This window comes from Labeo rohita, unplaced genomic scaffold, assembly GCF_022985175.1.
Source record: "Labeo rohita strain BAU-BD-2019 unplaced genomic scaffold, IGBB_LRoh.1.0 scaffold_273, whole genome shotgun sequence".
In the NCBI taxonomy this organism is placed as follows: domain Eukaryota; kingdom Metazoa; phylum Chordata; class Actinopteri; order Cypriniformes; family Cyprinidae; genus Labeo; species Labeo rohita.
The window spans coordinates 22,412-45,968 of record NW_026129023.1 but is presented as its reverse complement, the minus strand read 5'-3'; the positions used below and the strand labels follow the sequence as shown (position 1 = coordinate 45,968).

At 36.8% G+C, this 23,557-nt stretch overlaps 3 protein-coding genes across 3 annotated transcripts in view; 2 read left to right on the top strand and 1 right to left on the bottom strand.

Annotated features, from left to right (window-relative positions):
• Positions 1-257: 257 nt before the first annotated feature.
• slc5a3b (solute carrier family 5 member 3b) lies at positions 258-8,302 on the bottom strand. Its single transcript, XM_051102683.1, has 2 exons — positions 8,025-8,302; positions 258-5,451 (listed from the first exon to the last, which is right to left on the bottom strand). The coding sequence occupies exon 2, from the start codon at positions 5,179-5,181 to the stop codon at positions 3,049-3,051; it is 2,133 nt and encodes a 710-aa protein (XP_050958640.1). The 5' UTR covers positions 5,182-5,451; positions 8,025-8,302; the 3' UTR covers positions 258-3,048.
• Positions 8,303-9,401: 1,099 nt separating this feature from the next.
• Positions 9,402-11,944, top strand: atp5po (ATP synthase peripheral stalk subunit OSCP). The gene is made up of 7 exons (XM_051102681.1): positions 9,402-9,500; positions 10,024-10,074; positions 10,401-10,511; positions 10,598-10,727; positions 10,968-11,080; positions 11,239-11,325; positions 11,703-11,944. Exons 1-7 carry the CDS (start codon positions 9,474-9,476, stop codon positions 11,811-11,813), a joined length of 630 nt encoding a protein of 209 aa, XP_050958638.1. The 5' UTR covers positions 9,402-9,473; the 3' UTR covers positions 11,814-11,944.
• Positions 11,945-13,700: 1,756 nt separating this feature from the next.
• dop1b (DOP1 leucine zipper like protein B) overlaps positions 13,701-23,557 on the top strand; it is a 29,586-nt gene continuing 19,729 nt past the window's right edge. The window contains exons 1-13 of the mRNA XM_051102688.1: positions 13,701-13,902; positions 17,132-17,306; positions 18,522-18,703; positions 19,709-19,879; positions 20,478-20,667; positions 20,811-20,909; positions 21,428-21,551; positions 21,745-21,854; positions 22,029-22,140; positions 22,217-22,334; positions 22,853-22,972; positions 23,070-23,169; positions 23,255-23,464. Of these exons, the coding sequence (XP_050958645.1) occupies positions 17,166-17,306; positions 18,522-18,703; positions 19,709-19,879; positions 20,478-20,667; positions 20,811-20,909; positions 21,428-21,551; positions 21,745-21,854; positions 22,029-22,140; positions 22,217-22,334; positions 22,853-22,972; positions 23,070-23,169; positions 23,255-23,464 (1,677 nt within the window). The 5' untranslated portion in view covers positions 13,701-13,902; positions 17,132-17,165. The remainder of the gene's footprint in view (positions 13,903-17,131; positions 17,307-18,521; positions 18,704-19,708; positions 19,880-20,477; positions 20,668-20,810; positions 20,910-21,427; positions 21,552-21,744; positions 21,855-22,028; positions 22,141-22,216; positions 22,335-22,852; positions 22,973-23,069; positions 23,170-23,254; positions 23,465-23,557) is intronic.

Sequence of the window (23,557 nt, the reverse complement as noted above, 5' to 3'; positions counted from 1 at the left end):
TCATATTTATGCAGAATATGGAGTAGATAACAGGACTAAACTTTATGTAGTATGTTGATGACAGTGTTTTGTCAATTACTGTTACAAGGACAGGATGATCATCTCTACAAGACATTACGGAGCCATGCATGACAGATGAACAAGACTGTAAAACTCTCATTTTGAAATGCGGTACTGTTTCAGTTGGAAAAACAGAGTCAGTTGTTTGGAATGTGATAAATTAACTAAAGAAAAAAAAAAACCCAACAACATGCAAGTAAATGGTACAATATAGAAGATTTAATGTCAAATAACCAAGTACAGTTTGTCCTTCTCAAATGAATGTCTTTTTATTCATCTGCAACTTTTGATAATAAAAGTAGCAGATGTACAATGTACAAATCATTTTCGTATTTCTGATGAGATCAGAGATTGCAAGCAATAAACTCCATATGCATCTTTTTAGCTCATGGAACTCATCACAATGAATCGATAAAGCCCGATTTCTGCAACACAAGGGATCATAAGAAATGTACACACTCTAAAAATCACAACAGAAATATATGGAATCTATACACCATTCAATACAAATGTAAAACATGAGCTACTGAAAACAAACCACATAAACACAAAACCCTTTTGTCATAAAAAAAAATGTTAAAATAAGTATCCTTAGAGTGTGACGTTAAATCAAATCAAACGTAACAGTCGATTAAAATTCACATTATTAAACACAAACATAGTGCCTTCAAAAAAAAAAGACCCCATCATTTCACTAGTAAATACATGGGTAAATTATTCAAAAACTTTGGGTTGTTGGTTTGAAAATCTGTGGTGTATCCAAAACCAACAACCACTTCCACATCCCTAAGCAAGTAGTAGTTAAAGTATGACACTGCCAAGTGTTCAATTTGTGCTAAATGATGTTCTGTTGGAGCATAAAGTCTATAACAAAAAAGAAAATTGACAATTTTGTCAATTCAATGAGATCATGTCAGGTATGGATGATCTAACTGATTCAGAGAACAATTCTCTGAATCAATTAGGCCTTACACAATTACAACAGTTCCCAAACTTTGTAAATATACCTTTATACCTACAGTTTAAGCAATGACATGGCTGTATACTTTCACTCTGAGATTGAGAATGGCTTCTACAAATTAGAAAAAGATGAACTGATAAAATTTTTTTAAAAAAAAAATAGGAATCACAGTAACATTCACAAGGACCATAAGTGTCAAAAACCAAACCATTCATTTTGAGAAAATAAATGTAAAAGAACAGATCTCTATTAAACATTTTCTTTTTAGTCATGTACCTAAGAGATTATCTGTACAAAAATTGATTTATACTCAGTGATTTAAACAGATTTTAAATTTACAATGTAAAACAATAGCCTTCCAACGTCTTTATCCCCGTCTTATTTTTGGGGGGAATTTTTTTCAAGATATATGAGATATGAGTTATGACATACTTGCAAATGTTGCACCTTTGGGTCACATTTCATGACAATTACTAGCTTTTGAAGGTATTAAACCAACATTGTGAACTTGTGCTTAAAAAAATAAGTTAAATCTGTCTAGAAAATCCCTCACGGCTGTCACATTTTCACTAAGGCCACCCAGCAGTTCCTCTTTGTCTGAACAAATAGTGCATTCAACAGCAGATCAACAACAGGCAATGCCTGTTACTGCAGCCACAATCGAATTCTTCTTCTAGAAGAACAAGATACTATTTTGCGCAGCAATCAAAAGACTGGACATCCCAGTCTTTATGTTTTGGGATATCATAATATCAGTTATGATATCAGTTTTTAACACATTAATAACAGTGTTCTCAAGTCTTTTCTGTAACGGTTCTAATGGTCATTAAGTAACATCCATATTAGCAGTCTGTGCATTTCATAGTTGAGTTGTTTTGTTGCGATAACATATTGGAAGTCTTTTTTTTTTTTTCCACAGTAAATGTTATATTCCCAAAATGAAGACAAAGCAGTGTCTTTACAGCTTATGCTTTGCTCAAATGCTCTGCAAAAAAGGCATTTTGGTGTTTTTTTGTCCAATGAAAGTAGCTATAAATACAAAGACATGAAAGTGCAGAAACACACAGCAATTTACATACGGTTACAGTTACAATTTAATTGTACGGACCTAAATACTCGTATTTGACGGCACAACACCTTAATGATATGGCATCTTTTTAAACAAAAGTTTTTGTTTTAAATAAATCATCATCATACATCATAATAAATTTCTCACCTTTTCTAACTGAAAATTGATCGTTTTCACAATTTCAATTTAACGTTAAAACTTTAGAAACACTACTCCAGTTACACAAGTGAGAAATTTACAAGTGAGGTCAAGGTTTAGAAATTTGGTAGACTTAACAGTGTGCTTACAATTACAAATGCACATATAAAAGACAACTTCTTCATATATTTATGTATTATATGAGTCTGTTAAAAAAAAAAAAAAAAAAAACTTGACTTGTGGGAAAAAAACTAACCGCTTTTCGGTTTGGCGGAGTACACACATTAAGGCAAAATTTACCAATGAAAAGAAATAGTGTATCCTACATTACCTTAGCTCAGTGGTTTTCAAACCGGTCCTGCGAGCGCCCCCAACACTACACATTTTCTGTGTCTCCCTCATCTATCACAACTGATTCAACTCATCAGCTAATTAGTAGACGGCAAGACCTGGAATGGGTGTGTCACATATGAGAGACCTACAAATTGTGCAGCGTTGGGGATGCTCGCCAGACCAGTTTGAAAAATCACTGCCTTAGCTCAACCAAATATTAACTATAAAAAGCTACAGTTTCAGTAATGCATTTGGTCATCAACATACCACAAAGAATAGCTTAATATTTTCAAAAAGGTGTGACAGAGCCAAGGTGAAGGAATAAATAACTTCTATCAGTATGATTCAAAATACTTAAGAGTCCCTAAAAGGAAGAAAATAAACCACACTGTAAATATTACAGACCCTAAATGGCTTGCAATAACAAATAGTTCATATAAATGTGCTGTCGTTCACACAGGCCTTACGGTACTGCAAGATCAGCATATTACAAGGAGAAGTAGATAAACATAAAAACACCCAGCAAACAGACAAATACCAGGCCGAAGTTCAATAAGAGCTTGATCTTTGGAGGTTCGTGAAGCATTTCACGAATAACTCCTTCATCTTCTTTAATGACTTTGGGTTCGGCGACGGACGTTTTCTCCTTGTGACAACAAATCCAGTCAAACATTTGCAGGCAGCTCTCATCATCTCCACACTTGCCTTGATTGTTCTGTTTTACAAGATTTGCATGACCGTTGGCATACAGCTCCATTGGTGTGGATGCCTCTGTGCTTGGGGTCATGTGATCTTGGTCACAAGGGGAGGGCATAAGCAGTTTCAAATCAGCCCCATCAAGACATCTCTCCTTCTGGACATCTTCAGGAACGTCTTTCTTTAGAACACCGTCGCCACTGCCATTAGTGAGTTTGTACATTTCCTCTCGTTCAGTCACAGGTAGGCGCTTAAGTTCTTTCAAGCCCCAGATTGTGGTACGCTTGATCTTCTCCTCTTCTGGAGGCGATGTGCACAGACTGACACACACAGCCACCAGCCCGGATATCCAAAACAGGCCAGCGGCAATGTACATGTAGTGGACGTGCGTGATGAAAGTCGGCCGGTCATCCGGCTGGTCACATTTTGGCTCACGATATATAAAACCAAGGAAGAGGCGGGTAGTGCCGAGTACGAACCCAGTCATGCCACCCCAAAATGCGCCGGTCTCACTGCAACGTTTCCAGAAGACTCCAAGGAGAAAGAGGGCGGCAATAGGAGGTGTGAGGTATCCTGCCATTTCCTGGATGTAGAGGTACATCTGGCCGCCTTGCATCTCAATAATGACAGGCACCCAAGCAATGCTAATAGTCACCATGAATATCACAAAAAACCTGCCGACGACTACCAGCTCACGGGAAGAGGCGCATTCACGCAGCATTTTATAGATGTCCAATGTGAAGATGGTGCTGGCGCTGTTGAAAATCGAGTCTAGGTCACTCATGAGGGCGGCGATCATCACAGCCATCATCAACCCTCTGAGACCCACTGGCATCACGGTCATGACCAGCCGAGGGTAGGCGATGTTGGAACAGCCAGCCTGACTGCCGCACACAGCCAAGCAGTGCTCTGGTCCGATGCATGCAAGCTCATCAGGGAACAATATTCTTGAGATCATTCCTGGAATAACAATGATGAACATGGGAAGGATCTTAAGCATTCCCGCCATAAGCGTAGAGCCTTTGGCGTGGGCGATGTTCTTGGCGGCTAACACTCTCTGGACGATGACCTGGTCAGCGCACCAGTACCAAATGGATGAGGGCGTTTGACCCAAAATGAACCCTGGCCAAGGGATGTCCTCATCCAGCGGCCCTCGTAGGAGCTTGAGGGAATCTGGCTTGGGATGGATTCGGCAGGAGTTTGTGTACTGGAAGCTGAAGTTGCTGTTAGCCAGGATGGCTGTGACGTTTGGGATCGCCTCCATGTATTTTTCCCGCACCCCTTCCAAACCGCCTACCTTGACCAGGCTGATGATAGTAAGGGTCATTGCACCGCCAATCATGAGCACGGCCTGTAGAGTGTCCGTGTAGATCACGGCAGCCAGTCCACCGGTTACTGTCAACAAGGCGGTCATTGAGATCAACAAGATGATTGACAGGTAGAGGTTCCAGCCAAGAGACTCCTGGATGAAAAGAGCTCCTGCGTACAAGTCCACTGAGAGTTTGGTAAAGATGTACAGCAGAAGTGAGAGGGCGGCAAAGTAAACCTTTAGCCGCCTGCCCCCGTAGCGCTTGGAGAGGTACTCTGGCATGGTGTAAACTCCAGAGTAGATGTACACTGGGATGAACACCCAACCGAGCAGCTGCAGAAGCAGGAGGGCGTTGAACTCCCAGGCGCCTACTGCAAAACCACTGGCTGCACCAGAACCAGCAAGTCCAATGAAATGCTCACTGCCGATGTTGCTGACAAACAGCGAGGCACCAATCACCACCCAGTTCATAGTTCGACCAGCCAGGAAGTAGCCGCTGACGGTGCTACGGTTGGCCTTCCACATGGTGAGCAGACCAATTATGAGCACGAGAACAAAATAAAGTGCTACAACTGCAATATCCGCTGCCTCCATCGCTGGTCCCGTTTTTAACATGTTTAAGCTGTTATGAAAGTTCAAAATGCAATTGTCTAAAAAAATTTGGGTAAAAATGCAAGCAAAAGCACATAAAATCTCTTATTCCTTTGGTTTGCTGTCTTTCTAGAAGGAAACTGATGCATCCGCCGTCTGTCAGATGGATTTCTATTTGGTTTGTGTTTGGTTTTGATTTGATTGGTAATCCAACGGTGCTCTCATGAAGCACAAGAGTTATTTTGGGGAGGATGTCTCTGGCTTCTGGTCTAGAAATGGCAAGAGTTTACATTCCTGCAAGACAGCAAACACAGAAAGAAAGAGAGAGAAACAGGGCATGCATTAGATCAAGTGTGGATCAAAATACTAAAGCTGATGACAGAATTTCCCCATCCCATTCATTATTACAGGCCACTGACTATAATCACCACAAAACAGGAAAAAGCATTTTTATAAAGATTTTATTTACAACATTGACAATCATTTACAAAGGCAAAAAAAAAAAGAATGCACAATATATAAATAGTATTACCAGATTAGATAACATTTTATCAATTTATTGGTATTGAACAATATTGGATCTGCTCATTTTCCCTATTTTGCATTTAGAAAAACTTAACACTGTAAAACACTGTTAAATTCAACCCTCAGCGAATCTCAAAATATAACTAAATATAACTATACATTATAATGTCACACTGACTAAATTCATATAGAATTTTAATATTAGTGCATCCTTAGAAGAAATTAATAAAAGCAATAAAAACACTGTTTAATTCACTTACTCTATTTTCAAATATATGATAATAGAATGGCATCAACAAACAATCATTATAATAATCATTTACTCCTTTTAATCCTTATGAAAACAACCGTTTATCCCAAATTTGTTTAGCCCTCACTTTGAACATGTATAAGAATTCAGCTCACATTTTGTAAATGGTTTTATTGCTTGCATAACATAGACATACGCAAATGTGCCATCAGTTCCCAATCCACTGCTCTGCCATCTGAAAACTATACCAACTCGGACTTCAGGCACTAAGTCCTTGTGAATCACAGGGCAGATTACTGCATAACACTACACTGGTTGATTCTAACCACTAGCTTAAAATCCCATCTAACAGCAAGCTAAAGGTCAGACTGCAACAGCCCTGACAACTATCCAAACAGTTCGGTCCTATTAATGTTAAGGTTTAAAGCAGAAATGAGAAACAAAGATTTAAAAGTCATCAATCGTAACAAACTACCGATGGTAATGCCAATAACCAAAAAAAAAAAAAATCTCAAGGAATGTCAATACGAAATGACTACTGCCACCTATTGGTATTACTGTGAAATGGGTCCTGTAACTCATTTAAGTTGCAGATCACATATGCAACTGATTTATGCTGTCAGAACAATGCCAGCTCTATTCCTCTTACATTACAGCTCAACCCGTACCAAAGAAAATCTCTTATTGCCTATCTAGGTTAAATCCATACAGTGAGAAAAATATTGGGCTTTTCATAGCTCAAGCTTTTTATAAACCAGGTAGGTTATGCTCTGCATAGATTTTCACCTATACATATTTCTAAGACATGTGCATATGCATTGAAACTGTACACGTATTACGATTACACCTGTACTTTTCCGTCATGGCCTTATCTATGTATCAGAACACAACCATCACACATGATACTGTAATTGTATGACACAACCTGTGCTGATGTTATCAGGTTGCATTTGCTCATCGGCGTTGCTATAAATTTATCATAACTGACAACACATCACAAATGACAAAATATTAAGTCAGTACTGTAAACTAGGTGTTAAAGGGACAGAGAACCTAATTATGTCATCACTTACTGACCTCATGTCATTCGTGGAACAAAAAAAAGATGACAGTGTTGGTCATTATTACGTGTGATGTATAGAAAATACACAAATATTCTGCCTAACATCTCCAAGAAAGAGTCTCAAAACGGAGGAGTAAATTATGACATGATTTTCATTTCTGAATGAACATCAGATCCCTTTATTTACCCCTTTAAATCTAACAACAACCAGCCAGACTGGGATAATCTCCTTACAGATCCTCTGGTTGGCCAAGAAAAAAAGAGAAAAGAGACTTGGTAGGAGGAGGGGTGGGCAAAGAGGAAATTTTCCACTTGCAGCCAACTTACCTCACTACAACCTCAAATGTGCTCGAGCATCCAATGGCAACGACTATTTGTTTTAACAGATAACATAAACAAAAAGAGCTGACAGTAAATACAGGACAAAGATCTAAACCTGTGTGACTAAATCTACCCTGCTTCAAAATTATTACACTGTTATTGCATTATTGCACTGCTTATTGATACTCATGTCGTGTATCGATTCGCTCTGAGTGGAATTTTACGACATTGAGTGACAGGATAACAAGCTGCCCCACCAACCCACTGCGACTCCTGCGAAATTTCTAGAAGGACCGCTCGCCGGAAAGAACGATGCTTTATGTTGAATAATTTTAATAGCGACCAACACAGTCATTTTTTTACTCACCCCCAAAACCTTTACCTCTTACGAACAGCCTCCATCACCATTCATGCAAGCTAAATAATAGAGGTGAATGGTGATCAAGCTGTCACGCCTCCTTGTTTTAAATTAATTTTAAATTAACTACCCATGTAATTCAAGACGAAAAACAGCATTTTAGAAATCTATTTATTATTTATCTTTCACGTATTTACTACTAAATGACGAAATTTTTCAAATATGGCGCATCTGTATGCTGCAACAAATGCAGTCTCTTTACAATTCCGTGTTTGCACGGATTCTTGGTTTGGTTGCCTTCAAAATTCCTGTTTGATTAATACAGTAGTTACACTTGAGATACAACTTACCATTTTCATGATGAAGTCTTGAAGCAAAGAACTGATCAACGCGTGTTAGTGGAATGAAGGAAGAGCTCCGAGCGAAGTGATCACCTACATCAGTTTCTGACAGCTTCAACGCGGAAGGATGCAGAATAAGTTTGTTGTCAGAAGAGAGCTTTAAAAGTTCAGAAATGGAAGATTTCATTTCTTCGGAATGAATGGTGACTCAAACGCGGCTTTTATAAACGTACATCAACTCCTTATCTTCCGCTGTAAACGCCCTTGTGCGTGGTTTGTAAACGTGACGTGGACATGGGGGTACTTTGCATATTTAACCACGCCTATTGCATCTCATAAGAGCTTGTCTTGTAAGGGCCTTTGTTTCATGACTTATCACCTCTTGTAGTCCCTTAATTTTGGAAACTACTAGAAATCGCCCTCTTTTTATATAAGAAGAAGCAGTCAGTGGAAAGGCTAAATTTAAGCCTCTTAGGTTTTGCTGTCAGCAGAACAATCTGGAAATTCACCATAAGGTTCATGAGCAGTGGGGTTTACAGTGCTCATTAAGAATGTTCTTTACTAGATTTGTTTACCTTAGTTTTATTGTATGCATGCTATCATGTCAGTCAGCATGGATTGTAAAGCCTTCCATCATTAGGAATTAGCAAATTCTAGTCTATTAACAGATTCACAAGGATCATTCTGCTCATTCCACAGGTGCACCTGACATAAAACACATAAATAAACACAATTGCTCATTGCTTATGTTATACCCTTATCAATAGTCTGTATCTGGGTGAAAAGATAAATTTGTGACATGATGTCATACGCAGCTGACCTACTTGCTCATGGGTTGAGCTGCATCTGTCCTCACAGAAAATAAATAGATGAAAAAGTGCGGTGCAGTTAAATTGCAGAACGTAAGATAAAGGTATTGTTCCAAATCAACTGAGGTGAGGTGATGTAATTTATGAATGAGGGCACACATCTTTTTTTAGACTGTGAAATTAATAAAGATGTGCTAAAGGAATCCTGCAGTCAGCAATGACCTTGATCACTTTACAATACAAGATTCAAATCAGTATATCAGGTTTGGTAAACCTAAATTGATTTGATTTTGGACTGGCCACCAGATTTAAGATGAATGCTATGCTGCTTAATATACATAACAAATAGGTTAAGGCTTTAACTTAAAACGTTTTATTAAACAAGTTGATTCATACAAGGTAAAATAATAGTATTATTATTCATAATAATAATAATAATAATAATACTAAAAAGGGGACGTTATATATACGTATTTGGAATTAAGTTTCCAAACGTTTTATTTGTTAAGTATCCCATCATCTTTCAGAGTAATTTTCCACTGATGTGACTAACTACATTTCCCACAATGCACAAGCGCAGTTCTTGCGTATTTGTTCCCAGACTTACGCGCACGCGCACTGCTTTTGACCTACACAGTCGCAGGAGAAAATGGCAGCGATAGGAGTTGGGCTGCAGGTATGACTTTCTAAAAAACCTTGGTATTTCTATGTAAAACCGCGAGCTGTTTGGTTTTGTGTAGTTAGATATATGTAATCTTTGGGAACTGAAATGATTTGACCAGTCGAAACAAAACGATTTTTGTGATAACTAATCGAGGCCTTGACAGCCAGTTCTTATTTGCGACATGTAGTCATTCAAACCGTGTGCTCTTGTAGAAGCCTAATAATTTAATTTTCGTTAGCGTCTCTCCTTTGAGTTGTGTTTTTGCGAAATAAATTAATTTAGTTTTATCTGAAAAAAGCCTGGTGCGTTTCTGCTCCCCGCATGCACAAGTAAGATTAACAAATGCTATAGGACATGCGTTTTAAAACCGGTATAAGTGATCGTATGGTGCAGTTTAACGTTACTTGGTTGTGGGAGGCATTGAGTGACACTATTAAAATTACGAGCATAGGTTGACCAGGTCGTGTCATTGAGAGTGTTGTATTTGTTTAAAAAAATATATTGCATTAAAGTTATTCTGATTTTCTCTCTACAGGTGCGTCAATTTAGCACTTCTGTGATCCGGCCAGCAGCAAAACTTGTCAAGGTAAGAAAATTAATTCGTGCCAGTATATAAACAGTAACATTTTCATAGCAAGGAAAAAAAAATATGTTTCACATCTCTTGCACCCCTTGCAAAAGATAAAATTGTAACCACAGTTTCACCTAAAATATCTAAAACATGGTGTTTTATACAACACAGGATGTCCCATGTTAATATATGATTGGTGTTTACTATGGTATTTTGGTCAAATGCACAATTTAGTTACACATTTTTGTACATGTATATATAAATTTCTTTGTTTATGCACACTGTAACTACACACTGTATGTTTATGCATGCTGTATTCTTACCATAGTATGTTTTTTCAGCCCCCTATCCAGGTCTATGGGGTGGAGGGTCGTTATGCTACTGCCCTGTTCTCTGCTGCCAGCAAGCAGAAGAGTCTCGATAAGGTCGAACAGGAACTTGGCCGTGTAACTGTGAGTTTCTCTGTGGATTTCAGTCTTCGTTCTGCTTGTTTCCCATAATGCTTCAATAGTTCACCTTTCATTTTCTGACTTCTTAGAGCCTGATTAAGGATCCTAAGCTGTCAGGTATCGTGATGAACCCTCATGTCAAGCGCAGTGTCAAACAGAAGACTTTCATTGATGCTTTGACCAAGGCAAAACTCTCCCCGATCACCATCAACCTCATCAGTGAGTTTTCTGATCAGCCATTATTCTCATTATTACTCTGGTGGATTCAATGAAAATTGATACGATTAAATATAAACATACAAGTCGAGTTTACAAGTTTGCACTTAACTAAAATATCTGTAGAATAGAGACCTATATTCAAAAAGCATTGATAGTAGTAGCATTTAAAAAATGATGGGACTGTTTTATAGATTTGAAAGTGTATTATCTATGAATATTTACAATCATTTTTGTTTACAGATGTCCTAGCAGAAAATGGCCGCTTGACCTTGACCCCTGATGTCATCACAGCCTTTGGCAAAATGATGAGTGCCCACAGAGGAGAGGTCACATGTTCAGTCACCACCGCTCAGGTAAGCCCTGTGGACAATTATGCACAAATACTTATATTTGTGCATTCATTTTGTACACCCTGTTAAAGTCTTGTTTTAAAAGATTTTCTGGTCTGCATAGAAGGTTTTGAATTTGCTTTCCACAAAGTTTTGAATTAAACCTTTGTGTCTATGAACAGCCACTGGATGAAGCTAATCTTGCAGAGCTGAAGGTGGCACTGAATGGTTTCCTGTCAAAGGGAGAGACCATCAAACTTGAGACCAAGGTAAGAGGGCTTGTACTAAAGAGTGCGCTTCATTTTATTCTGAAGTGCTAATTTGAAAATGAGTACATATTTATTTTATTCAGGTCAGCATAATGTTTTGATTTGTTTTTCACTAAAGTTGATCAGTCTTTTTTTTGCATCGTTTCTAATGTATCATAACCGAGAAAGAGTGGCAAATGGTTCCTACTCATTGAGTTAGAATTAGCCAAAACCTTTCGAAAATGACCTTTAATGTCTTTTGCTCGTATTTGTTTTGTCGATTCCTCATCCTAGTGAAATTGAACAATAAATAATTGTTTTTGTCAAAAGGATTTCTTATTTTTATTGTAATGTAATACAGATGCCTAATATGTTTTTCTTCCTCCTCCTCCTCACAGTCTGATCCCTCAATCCTTGGGGGCATGATCGTGAGCATTGGTGATAAGTATGTGGACATGTCTACCAAGACAAAGATCCAGAAGCTCACAAAGCTGATCAGAGAGACCTAAGTCCTGTGGACTGACCAGACCTAATCAAATCAAGATTCAGGGGATGAAGAAAGAACAACCTCTCTCTGCTATTGTGTAGTTGAATGACCTTGTCCAGTTGTGTTCAAAATAAATATTATGTAACATTTAAACTTGTGTTATTTTTAAAATATGTTGTTTAAAGAAATATGACATGATACCATCTTTAATGACCTAAATACCACAGAACCTAAACTAAAACACAGTGTGCGGGTGCTAATACAAATTCATGCTCTAATTGTTGTGGAAAAATGATGAGGGTAAAACACTAAAATTGGGTTTTGCATTAGCAACACTATATTTATATTGGGTCCCTTTTTTGGTTTTTATAAATTTAATTTTTACCTTGACCTGCTAAACATTTTGGTCTCTAAGGTCCAGTTTCGACGTCAGGTTTAGGCCATAGTTCAATTAGGACATTTAAGTAGCTTTTATAAACATTCCTTAGGTAAAAACAGTACTAGTGTGCATTTTAATGCATAACAATGAAACTAATGTATTTCTTTCAGTTAAAACAGCTCAGACATGCATTTTAGCCTGGCACTAGGCTTAATATTAAAACCTTACCCCCCATGAAACTGGGGGTAAATGTTTTAAGTAGGTTTTAAGATTATCTGCTGACTTTACTATTTGTTTCATTAATAATACCAAGATTAGAAATAGATAATTATCTAAATTATCCCTTGATTAATACATTTCAACTTTAGTTGAAATAGTTGTGCTTTCATTGTCATACCAAGCGTTTTTCTCTAGTTAATATTTTGACTTCATGATAAACAGAAGAGGGCGCCAGGAACTCAAAATTTTGTACACGGAGTTTGATCAGTGTGCTCAAATGGTACTCATTTCAGATGAGCTTTTTATTTCTGTCCTGTGCACAGTGTTTAATATTCCTGGCATATCTAACAAGTTTTAACCCTAGAATAAGAGTGCAGACTTTTGCCTGCTAAATTTTGTACATGGAGTTTGTGTACTCAAATGGTACTCGTTTCTCATTTCAGATGAGCTTTTTATTTCTGTCCTGTGCAAAATGTTTAATATTCCTGGCATATCTAACAAGTTTTAACCCCAAAATAAGAGTGCAGACCTCTGTGTTATCTTCAAGTTCAGAACTCAAACAGGTCGCAGGATAAAAGCTGCTTTGCATAACCACATAAGATAAATGGAAACCTATTGACCTATACTATTCAGTATCTGGACTGTCATTTTTCAAGCAGTCATAAGTGCTTCGTTACTGAAACCTTAATTTGCAAACCAAATTAAGACAAGTGTTTGCGGTGCATCTGCAGAAAACAGTGAAAATATGTTACACATTTCTTATTTGAAATGTAAGTCTTTTATAACATTATTAATTTTCTCTCACTTTTGATAAAGCATAATTGCTGAATAAAAAAAAAAATTTATTTTTCAATAAATAAAAATGAATGGTAGATACTATATATGTGACATTAATATATATAAGTGTCTGACAGTCTCTATTCATCTTTTCATGTTTTCAGTTGATGGTCATCCAGCTACATCTCGTATTAAACATCATCTATGCTTCATAATCTGTCATGCGTTATTATCACTAAAGCACTGATGGTCAGCCGCCTTAAAATGTGACAGCTTGCTGCGAGAAAAGTAAACAGATGAGATCCTGGAAGATACCAACGAATGGGGTGAAGCTGGCAAAGAATATGACTGTCTAATAAATACAGTGATTTCGCCCAGCACTAAAACAGATAACAAATTCATTATAAATAGAAATAATAATCTTTTTTTACACGAACTCAACACAATTAAGAAACGCAATAAAAGCGTTCAATAATATATGCCACCGCCACACCCCCGTGTCATCGCCGCATGGTTCGTCCCCCTCCGCCCATCAGGAAGTGTACACAAATGAACTGTTTGGTGGAAATCAGCTGAGCGATTCGATTTATGCTGGCTACAGCTTTGAATATTAATATGGCGTATCTTTCCTCTTTCGCGTTCGTCTTTTACTGTTTTTAAAGAATCGCTTTATTTAAAATCGTACGGTTATTTGGGACGAGACTCTGTCATCTGTCGACCATCCTGTTTTGCTGCAGTGAGTGAGTCATTCAGTTCTCACAATAACATATGACATGTTGTAATGAATGTCATAAAATTTAATAGGTAGTTTATTGCACATATTGTACTAATAGTATTTCTGTAATCATGGCTGTAGTTCAAACAGAGTTGGCTTTTATATGTGATAACAGATGCTGCAAATTATTGTTCTAGCGGCAAAAGAGATGTTTTGTTAAAAATGTGCATTTCTTTCGTTTAATTTCTTTTTAGTATTTTTATTATTTTTTTTTTTTTAAATGCAAATGCATTCAGACATCTAGCATAAAACCACACTTTCCCTTCCACATGTATATAAAATGTCCATTGTGTTTAAATGTCAAAGAATGATGTTTTAATACTCTTTAGGATGAATATGCATGTGATGGATATGATGTTCTGTGTGGTAGCCATGAAGTCATTGGATGCAACAAGGACGGATTTGAGTTACATAACAGCTCTGTATGTTGTGTTGCTTCACTGTTGCTTCAATGAAACTGTTGCTCAAATATTGTGAAAGGAGTGTAGCAGAGACCCCTCCTTTATAACTGCTGAAATTAAGGTCTACTTATTTATCACATGCACATCTATATCCACTTGCTGTGCATTTCTCTGGCTCCCAGTGCACTGCTTTCACTGGTATGCTGCTAAGAGGAGAACTATTAATGACCAGATCAATAGATCAATATCATTGTGTGCAACTTTGTACCATAAATACATGGCCTAGGGAGAGCTGATTTTGTATGTGCTTTGCAGAGTGGCCGACAAATCAATCCTGTCTCCTTGCTTTAGAAAGCAGAGATTGTTCACAGTATGGGGTGCATGAATTGAGCACTGGAAATGGGTGATTACATGACATTTACACTAACATTCGAAAATCTGAGGTCAGTAAGTTTTTTTTTTTTTCTTTTAAATAATTAATAATTCAGCTTATACCTTTATTCACATTAAATTGATCGAAAGTAACAGTAAAGACATAATGCTACTAAATATTTATAATTCTGCACACTCTCAGAAAAAAAAGGTACAAAAGCTGTCACTGGGGCACAATTTTATACCCTTCAGGTGCTATTATGTACACTTTAGATACTAATATGTACTTTTCAGGTACCAGTGACAGCTTTTGTGCCTTTTTTGTAGAGTGTATGTGTATTTTTGAAGACATAACTGCTGCCTTGTGGCATTTTTAATGAGCTGCATTTATAATGACAGTAAGCTGCTGATGATATTAAGAACATAAGCCAGGATAATTGTGTGCATGTTTGTGTTTCCTTTATTGGCCTTGTGCCTCCCCCTGCCAGACACAGAATATCTTTGATGTCTCAATGAAGTGCCGAAACTAAAATTAGTACTTGATATCCAGCAGTTTACTAATTGGGCTGTAATGAGTCTAAATCCATAATGGGAGTTGTTGTGTACATTTCTGGATGATAAGAACGGAAAGCTGAACAGGTAGTATTAAGACACTAGTAGACATGAATCAGATTGTTTGGGTGGATTTGTGTTTATCAGGCACGTGTTTTGGGGCTTGCTTCTGTCTGTTAAATCCTCTGTAAATCTCTAAATAACCATTTGATGCTCATAGCATCAGACTAAACAGATGTAAGTGTTACAGTGTGTGTTTGCATGCATGTATGTGCGTTCTCAGGGCTTTTATCACCAGAGAGCTAACAGATGTCACCATATCTAATCAGAGACCATAATCTATCTTATGCTGTCTGTTGTTTTTGGTGTGTATTTATTTGTAATGTCTGCTTATGAGCTGGCCAACACAGAATAATGCAGGTGCATTTACTGCAATTATTTTGTCAGTATGTCATTTAACTGAGAGTGGTTATGTTCAGAGTCATCGCTCTGCAATTATTCCATCCATTTTGACTCATTCAGGCTGATTTGTGCTATGGATGACTCCTCTCATGTGATTTGTCAGCTGTAGTTTGCTATTACCCCCTGCATTCATGGCATGTATTAGAACCTCTGTGAGAACAATGAGCTCAGGGGAGGCAAAAGAGACGCTGTGTCCCTCTGTAATCCGCTGATGTCTCTGTTGGACAGTATTACTTTAGAAAAATGAGTGGATTATATGCTACTTGTTTTGATTTAGTTTTGTACTGTCAATTTCAGTATCATCCAATTTTTTCAGGAGGCAATGCCTCCCTTCAGAGAAGGCACCCCTGATATGTGTACACTACCATTCAAAAGTTTTTTTTGTTGTTGTTTTTAATAAATGAGAAATTGAGTACAGGAAAATTATAAATTGCATTTACACTACTGTTTGAGCAGTTTGGGGTTCTTTTGCACTTTCCCTGTATCAAAAATACAGGTTAAAATGTTTCCAGAAAACATTAATCAATTTTAACTGTGGGAATAACAATGAGCACCAAATCAACACATTATTCGAATATGCTGATTTGGTGCATTTCTTGTTATTTCTAGTTTCTGAAGGATCATATGACTCTGAAGACTGAAGTAATGACTGCTGTAAATTTAGCTTTGCACTCACAGGAATAAATTCCATTTTAAAACATAAAATGACAGAAACTACTAAATAAATGCAGTCTTAGTGAACGTCAGAGGTTTACTGACCCCAAACCTTTAAACAGCAGTGTGCAATGTTTCAGGCACTGTGTTTACAACTATAAACTCTGTTCCATAGTGTCATGTTATAGATGCACTTGGTATACATGGAATTGTCCATTTATTGTGGCACGATTTTGTTCAGCATCATTTAAATCCCCCATCATTTCACAATAACAAGATGCTCTCTTCTTGCTTTTAGGTTTGCTTCAATTTCAGCACAAAATTTGTCTCTAATTTCTGGGAACTATTTAGTTCCCAGAAATTAGAGACAAATTTTGTGGTTCTCTTTTTCCATATACTGTTGATTTTTGATTTTTTTTTTCATCCGTGTATCGGTCGTGAGGTAAAACTCATAAGCCTGATTGCTTAGAAGAGTAGCACACGTCTCCTTAATAAGCCACAAATGATTTGAAGTGTAATTTATGTATGCAGCACGCAGTCTAATACTTAAGGTTAGTGGTTTGTTCAGACTTACTCTTACCTTAGCATGCACCACTTTAGCTATTCACCTTTTATACATTTCTATATAAAAAGTTATTTGTCATTAGCAAGGATTTCACCTTACTTTATGATGCATTTATTTTTTTGCACAATCATGAGGATTTCTCCTGATTTCTGTTTCTCCTTGACTTCTCTGTTTTGTCTCACAGACAGATGCTAAGCATGCTGGGACGTGACTGAGGCATGATGGATCCTGAGGAAGCAGAGCTTCAGAATGACTACCGTTATCGCAGTTACGCAGCTGTCATTGAGAAGGCGCTGCGGAACTTTGAATCATCTAGTGAATGGGCTGATCTCATCTCCTCGTTAGGAAAACTCAACAAGGTAAAGTCTGGTGAAAAACAAATCAAAAGGTTATCATTTGCTTCAGTTGGAAAACAAACAGAATCAATATGAGCAACTGTTTAAAAACTCATTCAGCTCTTTACTGATTTCTGTTTTTAAAAACTCAAAATGCTCCAATTTATACATGTCTTACCTGTAGTTGCACATGAAACTAGTAGAAAAATATTTTAGAATTTAAAAAAGACACACTTTAGCTTTACTTCCCTCTGCAAGTACAGTAGGAAGTTTGCTTAGTTCAGTTGAAGTTTTTTTTAGAGAAGTGAGAGACGTTCCTTTATGATCTTCGGTCCTGTTGAACAAAGGCGTTGGATATAACATTACGGCTTGACCTCAAACACATCACACAAAAGTTCAAAGTGCAGCTGATTTGCATAACTTGAACAGGACATGTGAACACTGTCCTTAAGATTAGACAAATACTTTAACAAATACAAATTTATTTTACACTTATGCAAATACTCCTCTGAATTTCTTTCTAAATGTTTTTGTGCAGATGTGAAAAAAAAACTCGTCTTATTTAAATTTCTCTCTGTCTCTTTACATGGCATGTGATTTTCTTGTTTGCTTAATGGGACTTTCCTGATATTACGCAAGTTATAAAACAGCATGTATATGAGTGAATCTTTTAGGTTTTGTGTGTTTGTTTCAGATATTTGACATCTAACATGATGCTATGATTAACAGTCTCTCTTTTTTTTTAACACACTCCAAGTATGTTGGCTTTGTGTATCAGGTGACATAATTAATGTTATGTGTTGTAAAACATGTTTCAAGTGCCGTGCAATAACAAACTAGGCCTAGTTCCTCCTTTGAGCTCTTGTTGGTAGCTTGTTTGAAACCTGTTCAGCAAATGTGGTTGCTGAGTGAGATATGTGTTAAAGAGTGGAAAGCTAGTGACATGGATGATAACTAAAGACTGTTACTACCATGTGTGAATACTAGCTTTCATGATTTTTATTTTACTGATATAATCAATCTACAATTAGCCTTGTTTTGGTGGTATAGTATGTGTATGTAGTGTGCAATAATTTTCAACCACTAAATACTACCATTCAAAAAATATGGTTAGATTTTTTTTTAGGTTTATATAGATACATGTAGATAGTCATTTAAAATCTTTGACCAGTCAGTATAATGTTGCAGTTATTTACACTGTCCAACTCGCTCTGCTCTTCCACTCTTTGTGTTTCTCAGGCTCTCCAGAGTAATTTAAAGTACTCACTGTTACCACGGCGGCTGATCATTGGGAAGCGTCTGGCTCAATGTTTGCATCCTGCCCTGCCCAGCGGTGTCCATCTCAAAGCACTTGAGACTTATGAGGTCATTTTCAAAATCATTGGCACAAAATGGCTAGCCAAGGATCTCTTCATATACAGGTTGGTGTCAAAGATAAACACTTGGTTAATCCTACATAAAAATGTGAAGGTCACATTAAAAAAAAAAAAAAAAATAGAAAATCAATACATTTTTTCCATATTCATGACAAATAAGCATTTACTGCGTTACGTTTTGTTTTTAAATGCATGAATATTACTAACTTGTATTAATATCAGCATAAGTTAATATGTTTTTAGTTTTTAGTTTTTAGTTATATAAATGTACATTGTACCAGTCAAAAGTTTTTGGACAGTAAGAGTTTAGTGTTTTTTTAAAGAGGTCTCTTCTGCTCACGAAGCCTGCATTTATTTGATCCAAAATATTTTTACTATTTAAAATAGCTGCTTTCTATTTGAATATATTTTTAACTGTCATTTATTCCTGTGATCAAAGTTAAATTTTCATCATCATTACTCTAGTCTTCAGTGTCACATGATCCTTCAGAAATCATTCTTATATGCTGATTTTCTGTTAAAGAAACAATTTTTTATAATTATCAATATTTAAAACAGTTGAGTACATTTTTAAGGTCCAAATTATAGAAATCAATACTTTTATTTAGCAAGGATTCTTTAAATTGGTCAAAAGTGATGATAAAGACATTTATAATGTTACAAAAGATTTCTATTTCAGATAAATGCTGTTCTTTTGGACTTTCTATTCATCAAACAAACCTGAAAAAAATGTACTCAGCTGTTTTCAACGTAATAATAATAAATGTTTTTTTGAGCAGCAAATCACAGGAATAAATTACATTTTAAAATATATTTAAATAGAAAACAGTTGTTTTAAATAGTAAAAATATTTTAAGTAAATTAATAGTATCTTATAATAATATGAATGTATTTTTTATTGTAATAATGAAAATTGATACAAAATTGGCAAACACGTTTTAATTTTTTTTAAATATTCAAAATATAACCTGAACATATTGTTAACAAAAATTAGTGAGATTAATTTTCAAAGGTTGATATGGTGGTATTTGTGTGTTCATGTGTATACAGCTCAGGTCTGTTCCCATTGTTGGGACATGCAGCGATGTCAGTGAAGCCAGTTCTGTTGACGCTGTACGAGCGATATTTCCTGCCTCTTCAGAGGGCTCTGTTACCCAGCCTGCAGGCCTTTATCATGGGCCTACTGCCAGGACTGGAGGAGGGTGCTGAGGTTTATGAAAGGTGCAACCTAACACCAGACATCAATAAATGATTCTCATGCTGACACTCCAGAGATTTCATCCTAATCTTTCCTAATATTTTTACAACATACTACTATGCCCTGAAGTCCTTTGTTGCTTTCACTACAACTGTGCCTCAAATAATACATAACCAGTTTAATGTTAAAGGCGTAGTTCACCCAAAAATAAAAATTCTGTCATTAATTACTCACCTTTCATGTCGTTCCAAACCCGTAAGACCTTTGTTCATCTTCAGAACACGAATTAAGATTTCTGACCAATGCAACTACCACGTTCAAGGCCCAGAAAGGTAGTAAGGACGTTGTTAAAACAGTCTGTGTGACATCAGTGGTTCAACTTGAACGTGGTAGTTCCATTGCTATCAATGCAGGGTCAAAAATCGCTCAAATTTTTAAAAAATATCTTAATTCGTGCTCTGAAGATGAACTGAAGGTCTTACAGGTTTGGAACGACATGAAGGGGACTAATTAATGACAGAATTTTCATTTTTGCGTGAACTGTCCCTTTAAGAAAATGCTGCATTATCATTATAGCACTTATTATTATTCATATTGTAACTGTCTTTCTTCCTGTCTTAGGACGGATGCATTGCTTGTGAAGTTGTCCGTGTTGGTGGGTCAGTCTGTGTTTTATGGAGCGCTGTGGGGTTCAGTGCTTATATGTCCTCTGGTACGGCTCCCAGCCTCCCTCTTCATTGTCGCACACTTTGACCACTCACTCTCTGCTCGAGAACAGAAGTATATGCTTGGGACAGACCACAGACTGGTGGTGAGTATGTATTTTACACACTATACTTTATTTCTTCAAAACTAATCGGTTTAAATTACACATGGCGTCTACTCTGACTAAGGTCTGTTGTTTTAAAGGAGTTACGTAACTGAAATGTACACCTCCCCATCTCCCTGCTCTAGGTGAAAGCTGTTTGTCTGGCCTTACAAGACTCTAATGTTCTGGTCCAGAGAAACATGCTGGAAATCCTTCTCTACTTCTTCCCATTCACAACATTCCAGGTTATCCTTCTTTTTCTTTTGGTTCTTTCTTCACTTCCATCTATATTTGTGACCCTGGACCACAAAACCAGTCTTAAGTTGCACGGGTATATTTGTAGCCATAGCCAAAAATAAATTGTGTGGGTCAAAATTATTTATTTTTCTTTTATGCCAAAAATCATTAGGATATTTAGTAAAGATCATGTTCCATGACGAATCTTTGTAAATTTCCTGCCGTAGATATATCAAAACTTAATTTTTGATTAGTATTATACATTGGTAAGAACTTCATTTGGACAACTTTAAAGGCGATTTTCTCAATATTTAGATTTTTTTTTGTCCTGTCCTAACAAATCAACATACATCAATGGAAAGCTTATTTATTCAGCTTTCAGATGATGTATAATTCTCCATTTCCAAAAAAGTGACCCTTATGACTGGTTTTGTGGTCCAGGGTCATATTTGTTTAACCAGTCATCACAAATAAACTTGTCCCAGCCTAGCCGTGAAACATTTTGTTAAAATAATCCTATCTTTAGGATCCTGAGAAATGTGCCATTCCATTAAATCAAGATGAGATGATCAGTGTGGTGTCTGCTGCCTCGCTCACCCTGCTCAGGAGAGATATGTCTCTGAATCGACGTCTCTATGCATGGATGCTTGGTACCGCTGACAGATTTCCAGAAAATTATAGATTACCACACAAATACTGTTTAATAAAATAAATGTCATTTATCCACTAAAATAATAGTTTGGCCCAAAATTGAAAAATATTGAATGAGTGATTCTATAGAAGATAATAGTAAGTTTTATGGCAGTTGTTTTCTTAGTATTTCTATATGTTTTTATTTGTCAGGCTTAGACATCAAAGGAGGAATGGTGGCTGCAGACTCCAGTCGCTTTAACACTGTGGAGGAATACACTGCATTCTACTTCAGTACACACTCCAGAGAATTACTGGTGCAGGTATAGAAGATTACACACACTCACCCGTCTCAAATTACATTATATAACAACAGTGTATCAAAGTAGAGCTTTTCAATTAGAATTGCAGTTCACATTTTACATTCTCTGTATGTTAGTGTGTGCATTCTGTATATGCGTGGTGATCTCATCTCATATTTGACATTTTCTTCATAGGCTGTGGTGAATATTCTGAAGCAGAAAGATATAGAAGCCAACCCAGACAATCTAATAGAGTATCTCAGACCATTTCGCATCATCATTAGCCTGTTGGACAAACCTGAAATAGGTAAAGTAAATTGTAAAATGCTTTACTTTGGACCTGTTTTACATAATTATTTATATTTCCGCATTCTCTCACGCAGGGCCATTGGTGTTGTCTGATGTATTGCTGGAGGTGGTCAGAGCTTTTTACAGCTACTGTAAAGTGATGTTAGTAGAGGACAATCTCAACTCCAACCTCAGTGGCAGCCAACTTAACAGGTTAGAAAGAAGGAATCAATGCTCATTTTACTCACACTCATGTCGTTCCAAAAACCTTCAGAGACCTTTGTTCATCTTTGTTCACAAATTAAGATATTTTTGATGAAATCTGACAGCTTTCTGACCCTGCGTAGACAGCAGCACATGTAAGGTCATCATTATAATAGTCAATGTGACATCAGTGGTTCAACCTTAATTTTATAAAGCTACGAGAATACTTTTTGTGCAAATAGAAAACAAAAATAACATGGAAGAGAAGAAATTGTTAACTAAAGTTTTGTTTTCTTTGTGCACAAAAAGTATTCTAGTAGCTTCATAAAATTAAGGTTGAACCGCTGATGTCACGTGGACTATTTTATTGATGTCCTTACTACCTTTCTGGGCCTTGAATGTGGTAGTGGCGTTGCTGTCAGAAAGCTCTCGATTTTCATCAAAAATATCTTAATTTGTGTTTCGACAGATTTTTTTTTTTTTTGGATGAATTCTGTTTCTGATTGTTGACTGTCCACTCTGTGTAGTAAAATCAAGGAGAATAAAAATTCCTCTGAGATCATAAAAACCGTCAATATGCTTGTGGGTGCCATGAGCAGCAATTATCTTTGGGACTACATGACAAGGCTTTTCCAAATCTGTCTTAGGTAAACACACACAAATTTATAATAAACAGCATTTCATGAATATAAATGAGATGATGTGATAATGCCTAGTGTTGTGGTTGTTTCTTAACTCATCAAGTGATCCAGCTGGGAAGCATCCATCTAAAGAATGGAGTAGCCCTTCCTCTGTGACTGAACTCTCAACGCTCATTATCTTCCTGTTGGATGTTATTCCTTTGGTATGATCTGGTGATTCATCTTTGGAAAACCTTTTTCAAATCTTTGGTAATTTGGTCTCATTACTCTTCTTGGCTTTCTTATTAGGAACTCTATGCAGAGATTCAAACGCAATACCTGCCACAGATGCTGGGCAGCATGCTGCAGTCACTGCGTAGTCACATGACATCTCTTAGCCTACCGGAGCTCACGCAGGCCATGAGGGCATGTTTTAAAGTGCTCAGTAAGATCCAGATGCCAGTGGTTTATATGGACATGGAGGCCGAATCACAGACGCAAGATTTAGAGCAAACACAGGTATGATGGATCAGGTTTACTGTACACTATAGTTGAAACGTTTGGTGGTTTGTATGATTTTTTTCTATAATGTTCACCAAGCATGCATTTATT